The sequence below is a fragment of the Talaromyces amestolkiae genome, assembly GCF_001896365.1.
Source record: "Talaromyces amestolkiae strain CIB chromosome Unknown scaffold23.1, whole genome shotgun sequence".
NCBI lineage: Eukaryota > Fungi > Ascomycota > Eurotiomycetes > Eurotiales > Trichocomaceae > Talaromyces > Talaromyces amestolkiae.
In genome coordinates this window covers 346395-360301 of record NW_024468059.1, presented here as the reverse complement: position 1 = coordinate 360301, position 13907 = coordinate 346395, and the positions used below count along the sequence as shown (strand labels likewise).

Sequence of the window (13907 nt, the reverse complement as noted above, 5' to 3'; positions counted from 1 at the left end):
TAGCAGGAGTACAAAAATGACATCCATTGATCCAGCCTCAGTACAACTTTCCGGTCTTTGAATGCAATAGAGCAGATCCTGAGCCTAGCAGACATGTTTTAATCATTGAAGTATTCAATTTCATTTCCCAAAAAGAATATCTAATCACTTTCAAGGCTGCCTAATTTCATTGTTTGTCTGCAAGGAGTTGAAGATCTTTGCCCGGCCATAAACTGATTACCTTCCCTCAACTAGATCAGCTTTTCTTGTTATGTACGCAGAGCAGAAAAGAAAATGAATATTCTGTCCTTCTTTCTCTAAAAAGCTCTACTAACTTAACGAGATATATTAAAGACCGAAAGAAAAGCGGTATCAGACCTCAGGAAATCGCGATCATGGTCCAGAATATCCCAGAAGAGGTCGCTCTCGATACTTACAACAATGACAACGAATATCACCCCTCGGACAAGGATACTGTTCACGAGAAACACGAAGAGCAAGAGATGGATTCTCGTTCGGCGGCTTCGGGGAAAACTGAGTCAGAGAGGATTATGACTTCTTCGGAGGGAAAAAAAGATAAGGGTCCTGCAACCTATCAGCTGATCTTCATTACTATTGCTCTGGTACTCGCTGTATTTTGTGTCTCACTGGTGAGCAAATATGAATCCACTCCTAGAGTATGCGTACAAGTCCCCTGTTGTGTTGATCTCTATTCCTTCTAAATTTAGGATAATACAATTGTCGCCACCGCAATTCCCTCCATCACGGAATACTTTCACGCCCTAGACGATGTTGGCTGGTATGGAAGTGCCTATATGCTCACTAACTGTGCGTTTCAACTCCTTTACGGTAAAATCTATTCTTCCTACAGCACGAAATGGGTCTTTCTCATAAGCTTGGGAATCTTCGAGATTGGATCTTTGGTATGCGGCGCTGCTCCTTCATCTACAGCTCTCATTCTGGGTCGAGCGGTGGCTGGCCTAGGGGGATCGGGCATCACAACTGGAGCTTTCCTTATTATTTCACAAACTGTTCCACTTGAAAAACGTCCCATATACACCAGTGCAGTTACCAGTGTCTTCGCTGTTTCCAGTGTGCTTGGTCCAGTGTACGTGCAGTCCCAGTTGTCCAACTTTTGTGGCGGTCAAACTTGAAGCTAATGTAATGGGACTTTTGTCTCAATGTTTTAGACTAGGTGGTATCTTTGCCGATCGCCTCTCGTGGCGTTGGTGCTTCTACATCAATCTTCCTTTCGGAGGTGTCACGGCTTTGTTCCTGTTTTTCCTGGTGAAACCGCAGAAGGAAAAACTTCCCGGAATTACCTCTCTTCAAGACCTGAGAAAATTCGATATTCCTGGTACTATAGTCTTTCTTCCCGGCATCGTATGCTTACTTTTAGCCCTTCAGTGGGGTGGCTCCAAGTATCCATGGCATAACTGGCATGTTATCGTGACCTTTGTCATGGGTGGTGTATTGATTTGTGCGTTCATCCTCATTCAATACTGGCAGCAAGAGAATGCCACTCTTCCACCTCGAATCATCAAAAATAGAAACGTCTGGGGTGCGTGGCTCTATAGTTTCACCATCTTATCGGCCATGTTCGTTGTCGTTTACTATGCAAGTTCCCCCTCTCCATTTGAACCTCATCTTTAATTCATCCACTAATTATATATCCAGCTACCAATCTGGTTTCAAGCCATAAAGAACGATTCGCCGTCAAAGTCTGGGGTCATGAATATCCCTCTCTTTGTCTCCTTCATTATGACAAGTATCTTTTCCGGCTTTTTAGTGGCTCGCTTTGGTCATTATACCCCATCCATTCTTGCAGGGTCTGTCTTAGCAGCAGTTAGTTGCGGTTTATTATCCACTATGACGGTTGACTCGGGACCTGGTGAGTGGATCGGATATCAAATCTTTTTTGGAATCGCCGAGGGCATTGGTTCGCAATTGGGTGTGATTGTGGTCCAGAATGCCTTGCCAAAAGAGGATATTGCAGTGGGTATCGCCATTATAATGTTCTCACAGACCATTGGTGGAGCGGTCTCCTTGGTTATCGCCCAGAATGTTTTTCAAAATCGCCTCATTGCCAATTTTCACCAGTACGACCCGCAGCTAGACGCCAGCAAGATCATCAGCGGGGGTGCGTTGGAGATCAGGAATATGGTTTCCAAGTCCGCTTTACCGGAGGCACTATTCGCATACAACAAGTCGATAATGCAGACTTTTTACCTCGCAGTGGCGATGAGTTCCATTTCAATATTTGGCGCCGTAGTCATCGAATGGAAGTCAGTGAAGAAAGGAGAACAAAAGGATGCTGTTGGAGCTAGTCACTTGTGAAGAATAAGGGGAAACGGTCCACCTTAGCTTTTCGCCGAAGTATTGGGCATAATTATGGCGATTCGACCCCGGTTAATGTTTAATTTCTGTTTTGTACTTATTCTGTTACTATCATTCGGGTTCTTAATTGATCCAATCACGCAACCTCATGCTAGACTTGGCTTGCGTTTTCTGATTTCATTCAATCCGTAATAACTATCGGCGCGATGTTTGAATCTATTGTCTTGATGGGAATGGTACGAATCTCGGGACTACCGCTGTTAGATGTAGAAACCAATTCGTGACCTCCACGTATATCCACTGTACCAATGCAAGTGTACTAACGAGATCTTCCTAGGGGTCCTCTGTGGTTTAATCTCCCTAGCTGTCAACAGTTGATTGACTATTTGCGCAAGCTCTTGCCACAAGACATGATCCGTTGTGCTATTGGGATTGTTGTTGAAAGTATAAGAATTATATACTGTTAGGAAAGGATATAGCCATTGGAAATCATACGATTTATAAGTCATGAAACGTTAGAGAAACAAAATTCCATGATTCCTTCAAAGTCTACCTCATCGCAAGAGAATGTATCATTTATATTCGGAATCTACAAGGTAATTACGTAGAACATCTCTCAATCAAGGCATTTATTTCATATCATGCTCACCAACCACCACTCTCTTCAGAGAGAGTCAGACTCCGGCATCAAAGCCTCGAGATATGGTCTAGATTTATAAAGCAGGCAAGTCCTCATCCAATACCGATAATGCCCATTTCAACAACAGACATGACTACGCAGCAACCTTTGGTTCAATCTTTGCTGAGGGCACCCCATGATTTTCAGGGGCGGTGCTGACGGCGTAACGATTCAAACCACTAGCCGCCTGCACAGCTGTCAATCGATCCAGAAGTTCCTTTTTAATTATCGCGTCGAAATACTCCCAGATCTCGGCCACGAGAGCGCAGTCGTCCGTCGCTTGCAGAATAACTAGGATATCATTCTCGTACGGACCACCGATAGTGTCCGCGCTACCTACGGCGCGGAATGAAACCCTCTTTGCAACATCATCGACCACCATAAATCTCTCGTCCGTGATCGAAAATTTAGAGTTAATGCCAATTTTGGTCCATTCGTCAAAGTATGCCCTGATATCGTTATTGGTCAGGGGCTTGGTGTTAAGGCTTGGACAGCACTGGTGCGTAAGACAGTTCTCTGTGCGAATGGCCATGCTTGCGTCCATGTCGCCGTCGTTGACGGTTGCGGCGAACTTGTATGCTAATGCCACGAGTTTCTCTCTGATGGTGGGTGCCATGGTCTAATATTTTGTTATCAGATACTCCTGTGCCTAGAGGGTGTAGGTAAGATGACACTTGCGGTGGTTCTAGTTGCTTTCTTTAGTTTGAGGGCTCAGAACGATTGATTCTTGTTTTTTTTGGAGGCGAGCTTCTTCTAGGTCAAAGATTTGATTAAAGGTGTGAGTGATCGAATGGGTAATGTTAGTGATAGTTCGCTTGATCTAAATCAGGATGGTCTTTAGCAGGGTTCAGATATCTGGAGCGGTGTGTCACATTGCCACGTATAGAACACAGCATACAGGCCATCTCAATGTACACAAAGACGGCTTTGCCCCTTGCTTCAAGATGTGGCATACACATAAGCAAACATTTCGATAGCAATGTCACGCACAGAACATTCTTATCACACTTCATGCAAGCCGCATTACTTCATGCACTATACAACATGTACTCGGCAACTTTGGAATCAATTGCTTTGGTCGCAGATCTCTAGCCCTCGCAACAATAAGCATCCTTGTGACGATCATCATTAATCAGTAAGGAGGTTCCCGGATGTGATGGCTTCCGAGCGACAGTTTCTGGCCGGCCCGTACCGTTCATGTCACTGACTCCGCATCGTTCTGTCATCTTTACGACAATAACTATGTAATTTGTAATTCTTAACTTTCAAATGTTGAAATTCGTTGAATGTCCCAAATGCGGAGAGCGTCATGGTACTAGACCGCTATATTTTTTTTTTAGAGGTAGCCCAAAATGGCAGCAGGGCAGTGGAGAACTTAAGGGAATATACAAGGAATGCTAGGGGGGGTCTTGCTCACAGCGAGCAGTTTGTAGGTTGCAAGTGATGAATACTTTGTGCGACCATTCGTGTTCAATGTTTGCAATAAGAGTAAAATACACCACTCACAACATCCATACAGAGTTTGGTCCTTTATATTTCTACCCTATACAATCATCAAAAACAAAGCACAACAGTAACCCGGCGGGATGTTCTCTGTTGGCTCTGTAGTAATAGCGGTATCTTAACCTCCCTCATTACCCTCTCCGAATTAATTTGAATTCTGACAAAAATGGAAAATAGGTCGTATTCTGGGTGGTCACTAAAGCGATCTACAATGTATACTTCCACCCACTGAGTCGCTTCCCAGGACCCCTCTTAAACAGAGCAACGCGATTAGCATACATATTCCAGGCACTTCGAGGAAAACTTCATTATGATGTACTGGAAATGCACCAGCGCTATGGTGACATCGTCCGTCTCGCACCCGACGAGCTCTCTTTCTCCCATCCCGATGCGTGGGAGCACATTATGGGCCACAAGAAAGCCGGTCAGGAGGAAATGGGAAAAGCGCCATGGTTCTACCGCACGTTCAAAGGCGAGAAATTGAGTATTGTCAATGAGGACCGTGAGCAGCACGCACGTCTACGTCGACCAATGGCCCATGGATTTTCCGAACAAACTGTGCGAGATCAGGGACCGATAATCCGAGGTTATGTGGATCTCTTTTGTCAGAAACTGCGAGAAGTTTCCGCAAAAAGTCAATTGGTTGTTCTTTCCGACTGGTTTTCCTATGTCGCTTTTGACATCGTCGCTGATCTATCATTCGGCGAACCTTTCGGCTGCTTGAAAGAGGGGAAGGAAGACGAATGGCTCACGACGATGTCAAACCTGGGAACGACAGCTATCTTGTTTCAGGTTCTGGGCTTTTTCCCATGGCTGAAGAGCCTTCTCCTCATGATATTCTCCAAGAAAATGAAAAAATTCCGTGACGCACATCTCAGCAGCAGCAAGGAAAAGATGCAGCGACGAATGAATCTACAAGGAACACGTCCTGACTTCGTACATGGCCTCATGCAAAAGAGGGAAGAATTGGTTAGCCATCATGTTTCCTTGGCTTATCATGTTCGAAACGCTGACGCACCTGTCGCAGAATCTAAGCATCGACGACCTCACTGCCAATGCTCAGCTGTTTATCGGCGCCGGTGCTGAAAGTACTGCGACATTGCTTATGGGCATGGCCTACCTCCTTTTGAAACACGAGAGTGTTTACGAAAAAGTAAAGGAGGAGATCCGGTCAACCTTTGACAAGGCGGATGAAATCACCCTCGCTAGTGTCGCTCAGCTATCTTACTTGAATGCCTGCATCAATGAAACCCTGCGAGTGTATTCTCCCGCTGGCAACGGACTCCCGCGCATGGTCCCCAAGGGAGGAGGATATATACTTGGAGAATTTGTACCTGAGAATGTAAATATGATCACCCTTGCAACCTATTTTACACTATCATGATCATAACTCACATCGGACAGACCACTGTGGCAGTCCACCACTGGGCGCTATATCATCGCGAGAAATACTTCGCTGACCCACACGCTTTCCGCCCAGAGCGCTTCCTCGGTGATCCCGAGTTTTCTAAGGACCAGCCAAAGGCTTTGCAGCCTTTCCACGTTGGCCCACGAAACTGTATGGGTCAAACGTAAGTGTTTCTAGTCGTTGGTGCAATCGCAAGCTGACCCGTTCTCTCCAGTCTGGTCTACGGCGAAACGCGATTGGTCTTCGCTCTCCTAATCTTCAATTTCGACCTGAAGCTCGCGGACGAATGCCGAAATTGGATGGAACAGCGACATTGGCTCATGTGGGAGAAATCCCCCTTGATGGTTCATCTGACGCCCCGGCAAACGGTGTCGGGACAGTGAGTCGAATGAAAACACCACTTAAATGAGGGAGTCCAGCAATTCTTTTTCGCAATTCTTCATAAGAGACAATGTCATGCGATAAAGTAACTTGCATGTAAATCAAGCAAATGATGAAGGATACTTTATCTTCACAGTTGGTCATCGTCCGCAGATTGTCAGTCAAGGGTTTTAAACTTGACGCCGAAAGAAGTGGAATCCTCTACAATAAGCAGCGATAATTACGATTGCAGTTGATAGGTGGTTGGAGAAAGTACGGTGAATGTCAGGTGCTTCTGCTTCATATCTAGATATATTCTCAACGATTGAATGAGTCGATATGGGAAAACGTCCCATCTTGCCTGGGTAGTATGATACCTGTGTTCATAAATATTCATCTATCTAGTTTCCTGCCTTAATATTCTGTATGCGTTCGATCAAATCTAGATACAAATCTCTGGATCTTTAGCTCGAGTAATATACATTTTTCAAGTACATGGACACATCAATGTACAAAGTCTGAAGATTTCAATAGCGTCATTTACCAGAAGTCCCGTAAGCCTTGCACCTACGGAGATGAGTTGCCCTAAATATATTTTCGAGGCGGCCGGTCTAGATTTGAAATTAAGATTTGGCGTATACTGTTCACTTTGCACGTACGTGCGTGCTATCAATTCAAAGATTACAAATTGGATCACTAGCATGAATTATAAAGGTTTAAATGTTCAGCTCGCCTGGAGCCGAGTATCAATTGGCTAGAAATCTCTTGCTACTTCAGCCGCAGCCATCTTAGTGTCTTAGTGGTTATGAACTAATCCTGTCTTGTACCTTAGAAAGCCTTGTTCTCTAAAGGCCGAGCAGAGTCGCAGTGAGCGAACCATGATCAATTTGACTTTCAGGTGATTATCAAACTGTTTAGCGTACAAATATGTACGTACAAGCTCTATAATAAGCTCCATCGTGGCTTGATCTATATATGAACCCTGTATTCCATTCGGCCCCGCTCCGACGCTCGAAGTTATTCATAATCTCGCCCCAACTTCTATTTGCCTGTTTTTCTTGGGATAGCAAATTTTCCTCATAATATCTGCAGAGCGATAGTCGCGATATTCGGCATTATGGCGGCACAGAAAACCCCCCTCGATGAACGGGTAATTGGTGGCCCGTATACTCTCTTTGAAGGGAGTTTTATTTTAGAATTTTTGCAGCCACATCCCTCAAGAGATGCTACGTCAGTCTCGAACTACCACCTAATCTAGTAGTGTACTCTCACTGACCTCAAATAGGGTTATGATGCGGGCAACGTACAAGCATGACCACCCTCTCTGCAGAACAGGCTCTGCGCATCCTCAAGCACCACCGCTACACCTCCATTTCAATCAATCCGAGACTTTTGAAGTCCTCCAAGGTAAAGTCGCGACTGTTGAAGGATGGTCAGTGACCAAGCGCGTCTGGACTGCGGAGGATGGGCAGCACGAGATCAAGCCATGGGTTCCTCATTCCTTCGAGCCCGTCCCGGACAGCGCTGAAGATACCGTCATGCTGGTCTGGGCGCATCCAGATGATGTGGATGAGATGATGGATCGGGTGTTTTTTAAGAATCTACTCATGTATGTCAGTGACGTGCATGAGAAGAAGGTTGCGCTGAATCCGTTTCAGATCATGTTGACGCAGTGAGCTCCTTTATCCTCCTCTTCAAGTAGAATTGAGTATTGACTCTTCCAGGCACGTTTCGGCTACGGCTCTTGTGTGGTTTCCCACTGCAACGTGGCTGGGTCCGCTGCGCTGGTGGGTGCCCTGGAAGGTGCAGGCGGCTTTTGCCTTGGCGGGCAGGTTACTGGGACTCACGCCGACGATGAAGAAGTATACTTCTGAAGAGGAACTTGCAGCATTTCAGAAGGGAAGTAAAAGTCTCTAAACGGCTTTTGCTTCGGTGTACCTACATGTAGGTATCTATGGTCTCAGAGGTACTGGACGGAATGCTACGAGCTTGGACCTCTTGACACGAAGCATATATATATTTATGTATATGTTCTAATAATTCATAATTTGTACTATATTCGTCTATCACAACGAGGAACAATAACATGGTAAAAGCGTCCACTGGAGCTGATGGATTCTCAGCTCTTACCAGAGGCTAAAATTGAACACATACGAGCATCGATTGTTTTATACGTAGTTGAGAAATTGGGTTCGAGACACCCGCTCTTCATGTTTTTGACGATAAAAGCGGGCGTCAGATTGCGTACAAGCTTCGGCATGTCAATACCCAATCGCTGGTTCTGATGTTGAGCTAATCTTGAAGTTTTCTATAGGAAGGTCGAGATCATGATCGTCAGGTCTAGACCCAGCACCCATGCACGTAGCGATTCCCATATTTTGCTGGTACGTATTCACTTTGTTCATAGTACCTAGTGCGTAGTAATACGTACATAAAATACAGGCTAGTCCAGGGGTAAATGAGGCCCCGTTCACTAGGCCAGAACAGGGCAAGCGTCAGCGCCATATGGGTGGAGTTGCAGCAGGTACAGCGTGGTGATTGGCTGTGTGGCAGCGTCAGCGTACTAGTAATCTCCCGTTCCCGCCGTCTCCGCTCCAAGAGTCTGTCTTACATTGTCCAAGTCTTTGATTCCATCCCAGATTCAAGCATCGCAATCTTAAATTCTTCAGGTCTTGTACAACGGAACATGTAGATAATGAGGAATGATTGGAACAAGTGGCAGAACGGAGATCGAGAATATGCTCTGTTGAATTACAGTCTGGAGTAGCAATACGCAACACGGTATGTATATCCGATGTACATAGTAAGGCTTTCAAGGCGATAGCACGCCGATCCCTGCCAAAAACAGACCAGACAAACGGCCGGTGGATGCCTCAGGACGGCAGCGACGTTTCATCCCTAAAGTCTTCGTTTGTTCCTCCTACATAGTTAGTACGTACACATCAACCGAACTCTGATCGCAACGCAGTATGGATGGTTACGATATGGGCGTGATCTTAATGCTGTAGATGCATGGAACTTCTCTGGAATGCAACTCATACTCGTATTTCCATCACACGTACATAGTATGCAGCTAGTAATAAGAGTGAATACGAAGTGGCTTCCCACCATCAGCCGCTCCCAGTCGTCGAATTCTGTAGTACATAGCAGATACCTCGTGGTGGTGCGTGGCGGCAGCTTGTTGGACCGTGGAATTAGGTTCTTGGTGCTCCGTACTGTATAGTAGCCAGAGGTGAATACGACCCAGAGACGGGCTACTACGTAGTCAAAGACGTGGTCGTATGTATTGGCTTTGCCGTTTGTGGCTCTGCCAATGCGTGGACTCGCCCTAGCCAAGCCCCCTCTTTCTCGCCCACGGGCCAGTGAAAAAGCAACCACCCAGCCTGGCCGCGTTGGCTCTCAAACACCCAAGTTGGATCAACTCCCTCTTCTTCTCTCCCAACACACGCTACATCCAAACAACCAACTTCAACCATCTTCTCAGTCACTCGTTCCCTGTACATTTTTCATCCATCGTCTTTTTCGACGTTTATCATCCGGTTCAGTCTGCGACATCTTTTCATACACCGCCGACCGACCGCTTTTCCTGTTTCAGAGCTTCATCATCCCCTGCGTCTCACCTCCGCCTCTTGACTTTAACAGCCTCCAGCCAGTTCAACCACGCCAGTTTCGATTTATCTATCGAGATCGCAGTCAGACATGGGCTTTACTAGCTAAATCTCCATTCGCGGATAATCAACCGATGATACGCCGTGGTGGAATCTAACTTTCGCCTTCGAAGACCTGACTTTCGCATCACAGGCTGCGAGGCTTGACGTCTCTAGCCTTATCCTATACATATATCACACTCGTTATTACCGCTGTAGACCGGCGACGACATCCACTCAATTACGACCCTTTTTTGCATTTCTGATTCTGTTTATTGATACCTGTCACCATGACTTCCACAAACGGTATGCTCTTTTGATCGATTCTACGAGCATCAGCTAATTCTTACAGTCCTCCGAGATTTCTCCCACCACCTCACATTCCGTAGTTGTGTTACATGCACCACGGAACCAGTCTGCAACTGTGCCGCCGGTGAAACCTGTGTCGAATCGAGTCGAACCTGCACGGAATGCCCTACCACATCCTGCTTGCCGGCAGCGTCAACATCGACATCCACACCCAGCTCCGGTGGCGGCACGAATACGGGAGCCATCGCGGGAGGAGTTGTCGGTGGTCTTGCTGCTATCGCCATCGGCGTGTTTCTCTTCTGGTGGTTTGTGATCCGAAAGAGACGCCAGGAACAAGCTGCCCAGCAGCCCGCCGAACCCTCGATACGTCATGAACGCAGCAGATCGATGCAATCTATTGCATCGACGGTTCTCACTCGTGCTTCCAACGTGATTCAAATCGCTTATATTCCCGGTGTCACCAATCGCTCGCCTCCGGAAACTCCAGGGACACTGGTCCCTCCAGTTCCTGCTATTCCAAGTACACACGCCTCGACCTACAGCAGCGACCAGTATCTCTTCACACCGCGCGATCTCCGCGACTCGCGATACACGGCCACCAGTGACCGCCGCAGTATCGCTACCAGTCTCGCCCGAAGCAGTGTTGCCACGACGATTTACCGACACGATGCCATTGTCAGTCCCATTCCCGCCCAGCAGGTTCGCGCTGCCAAAGCCGCCGTGGTCAGTGTCAAAACAGGAAATAGCACGCCTAGCGATTCACTTTCGTTGCGCACCATCGACGCACCAGCAGTACCAGCCATCACAGAAGCTCAACTACAGAAAGCCGGCAAGATGAAACCACAACTCAGTTCTATTGTTGCCCGCTCTGTTGTCGCTCGCCCAGTCAACGTCAAAGCATCAGGATCGAAGCCCAAGGTTCCTACAGTTTCAGAAGAAGAAGTTCATTCCGATGATTCGGAGTCGGTTGCCTCACATTCTCGGGCCAAGAAATTCAGTAACCAGGAATCGACATTTGACGATTCGTCAGACGATGACAGCGGTGACGAAGTCAATGAGAAGGGGCATTCCAACACAGCAGACAATATCCAAATCGCCTTCTCGTCGCCTAACGAAGGTCCATTCGCAGACTCGAATATAGCAGGAACCCCTCGAGTAACTGTCAGCACTGCCACCAGCATCGCTCCATCAACAGCGACTGAAGCAGTGTCTTCCTCTCGCGCCAGCATGGACAGCAACCACGGCTCACATCGACAACGATCCAGTATCGGATCCACTCGAATGTTAGAAAATACCATTGCTCATGGTGCCACCATACAACGGTCGTCGAGTCCATTTGATGACAAACATGAAGTCAAATAATGACATTTCAATCATTTTCTTTCACAACCTTCTTGTACGTAGTATATTACATTTAGTTCTCCGCCATGCAAGCGGCTCATTTGAGTGTCTACGATTAGAGTTACTGGATACATCTTGACAATCATTTCATCATATTTCATCAATTAAACATTTAATACTCTGATCTAATTGATATCATCCATCAAATCATCCATAAAAMCCCCGTCCTCCTTGMCCMAAAACGGAAMCCCGCCATTGTCCGGCATTCGCCTTAACGCAGCCAACACAACCTCACCACCATCCCAAGCAGTGATGGAGCTCGTATCCACCCAAGCTGAAAACTTGCCCTTGCGCACCACAGACTGCCGCATTGGCGCATCCCGCTCCCAGTCACCCATCGTAGCACTACCTGGATACGTGCGCACATGATCGCGCTGAACCACAAGCCTCAGGTCTGGGAACGTCGAGTTCCACGGCGCCGGAAGATGGGGTTTGAATGTCGGGGGTGATGGCCGTACTCCTCCCGCTCCTCCTCCTCCTTCCAAAGCCAGAGAAGATGAAGAAAACGAAGACGAAGAGCGCGGTGTAATCCCCCAAGTCGTATACACAATCCCACATCCAAATAAGCCCTGCAACCGCCTCAACTCTGCCGCAATCTCAGCATAGAGTACACTCATATAGAAAGATGTCTGCTGTTCGCGCGCCTGTTGAATGTCGTTGGCGGGGAGGCCGATTTCGCTGGTTCGAGCGACTTCGTCGCGCAGACGGTCGGCCCAGTAGAATGCGCTTAGGCTGTCGATGAATATGCCGTGTAATGCCCTCGACCGACCGGCAGGCCTGAGGTGGTTGAGAAGGTAGGTGGAAAGTGATCGGAGCGTTGAGAGTAGAGAGGAAGAGGTGTGCGGCCGGAAGATGTGGATGTATTGCATGCTGTCGCGAATTAGTGCTGCTACCGTCTCGTTTGTGGCTTCGGTAGAAGACATATCACCGCCTTCTAGAGCGTGTCGAATGACACCTTCGATAATAGTGTAGAGCCTCTGAACATCAACTCGCCCATCCGTGTCAAGTAGCACAACGGCACCACCTCGACCATCGAGTTTGTGTCCATTGAATACAGCCGGCAAAACGCTCATGGCGATTAGATAATAGACAAACTGCGATTTTCCGCCCCCAGAGCTGGGGCTGGTTATTTCCACTACTGGCTTCTTCCTTTTCGTGCTGGATGAAGAGAAAGAAGCTGGGCCGGGATGAGCATGATGGGTTTGAGGGTTCGCAGAGAGCGATGGCCCCAGAAAGACAGCTAATAATTCATCGAGATCTTTGATTCCGAAATAGCTGTTTTCTTCAGGAGAAGGGAGTTGAGCGCGTAGATCGCGCAGTATCTATGCTAGCATTAGCCTTGATCCTGTCCTATTTGCGAGGGGAGGACGATGGAAGACAAACTTCGCCAAGGGATTCTTCTTTGATTTCATCTAACAGGCGCTGTCCGAGCGTCGCAGCGGCGGAAGTCATGATTCATCATTATACCGAAACGACTGAGTCATTCAAATACTGCCTATGTGTAAATGATTCTATATTGATTTGGGAGATGTAGAATTGAAGATGGAGTTGGAAGTTGATTATGAAAGACGCGCTTGACAAGATCGATAGATCTAATTGATAAGATAAGGGCTAGTGATATCCAAGCCCTAACTGCAACCATAGAGGTGTAAATTCTCGATTTATACCGGCGACCCTACAATCGGCTAGTTCTCGAGATCTCGGAGACAACTTGAGCTTACCGTAGTGTCATTCCCGTTGCGATTCAGTGGCACTTGCGGCGCTTGCACTTTGGCTCCTTTTGTTCGTCTTGGAGGATAACGCTTGCGACCTGTATAAACTACGAGGGCCTTGCTCAACCATCGCTCTCCATGTGCATTTCGGCTTTCATTTTTCCTCGACGCTTTTCACGATCTCAGCCTTTTTCGTGGCTTAGCCGACAGCTAAAAAATTTTGGTCTTTATTAGCGCTAAAGGATCGCTTCACTATTTCTACATTTGGCATTTCGCTTTGTTCCCTCCACCTCTTTGTCGAAGCGGGAAAGAGTGCACAAACAAGATCTAAACGATGGTCTTGAGATTCGAATGAGCTGAACTACACTGTACCTCCTATTTATGCTAATATCTAGAGGAATCTCGAGCTGTGTCAACAAGCATCGAATTTTACACCTGCAAAGAATCAATCCGATATCACCAGGTTCTCGGTACCCCATATTTTGGCCGAATACCTATTCCCAGGTGGCCCCGTGGAGATTCCAGATGTTGACGTTCAGCTGACCGCGATGCACGTGGATTTTGAACCTTTT

At 47.1% G+C, this 13907-nt stretch overlaps 6 protein-coding genes across 6 annotated transcripts; 4 read left to right on the top strand and 2 right to left on the bottom strand.

The window, feature by feature from the left end:
• Positions 1-374: 374 nt before the first annotated feature.
• Positions 375-1632, top strand: BHQ10_009280 (uncharacterized protein; the record flags this gene model as incomplete). Its single annotated transcript, XM_040882179.1, has 3 exons — positions 375-656; positions 708-1087; positions 1170-1632. 3 exons carry the CDS (start codon positions 375-377, stop codon positions 1630-1632), a joined length of 1125 nt encoding a protein of 374 aa, XP_040737782.1.
• A 216-nt stretch (positions 1633-1848) lies between these two features.
• Positions 1849-2316, top strand: BHQ10_009279 (uncharacterized protein; the record flags this gene model as incomplete). The annotated part of the gene is made up of 1 exon (XM_040882177.1): positions 1849-2316. One exon carries the CDS (start codon positions 1849-1851, stop codon positions 2314-2316), a length of 468 nt encoding a protein of 155 aa, XP_040737781.1.
• Positions 2317-3089: 773 nt separating this feature from the next.
• BHQ10_009278 (uncharacterized protein) lies at positions 3090-3611 on the bottom strand (the record flags this gene model as incomplete). The annotated part of the gene is made up of 1 exon (XM_040882176.1): positions 3090-3611. One exon carries the CDS (start codon positions 3609-3611, stop codon positions 3090-3092), a length of 522 nt encoding a protein of 173 aa, XP_040737780.1.
• A 1211-nt stretch (positions 3612-4822) lies between these two features.
• On the top strand, positions 4823-8183 carry BHQ10_009277 (uncharacterized protein; the record flags this gene model as incomplete). The annotated part of the gene is made up of 6 exons (XM_040882175.1): positions 4823-5467; positions 5526-5840; positions 5903-6069; positions 6121-6285; positions 7552-7938; positions 7991-8183. 6 exons carry the CDS (start codon positions 4823-4825, stop codon positions 8181-8183), a joined length of 1872 nt encoding a protein of 623 aa, XP_040737779.1.
• Positions 8184-10203: 2020 nt separating this feature from the next.
• On the top strand, positions 10204-11584 carry BHQ10_009276 (uncharacterized protein; the record flags this gene model as incomplete). The annotated part of the gene is made up of 2 exons (XM_040882174.1): positions 10204-10219; positions 10266-11584. 2 exons carry the CDS (start codon positions 10204-10206, stop codon positions 11582-11584), a joined length of 1335 nt encoding a protein of 444 aa, XP_040737778.1.
• Positions 11585-11748: 164 nt separating this feature from the next.
• On the bottom strand, positions 11749-12696 carry BHQ10_009275 (uncharacterized protein; the record flags this gene model as incomplete). The annotated part of the gene is made up of 1 exon (XM_040882173.1): positions 11749-12696. The coding sequence occupies one exon, from the start codon at positions 12694-12696 to the stop codon at positions 11749-11751; it is 948 nt and encodes a 315-aa protein (XP_040737777.1).
• Between the last annotated feature and the right edge of the window lie 1211 nt (positions 12697-13907).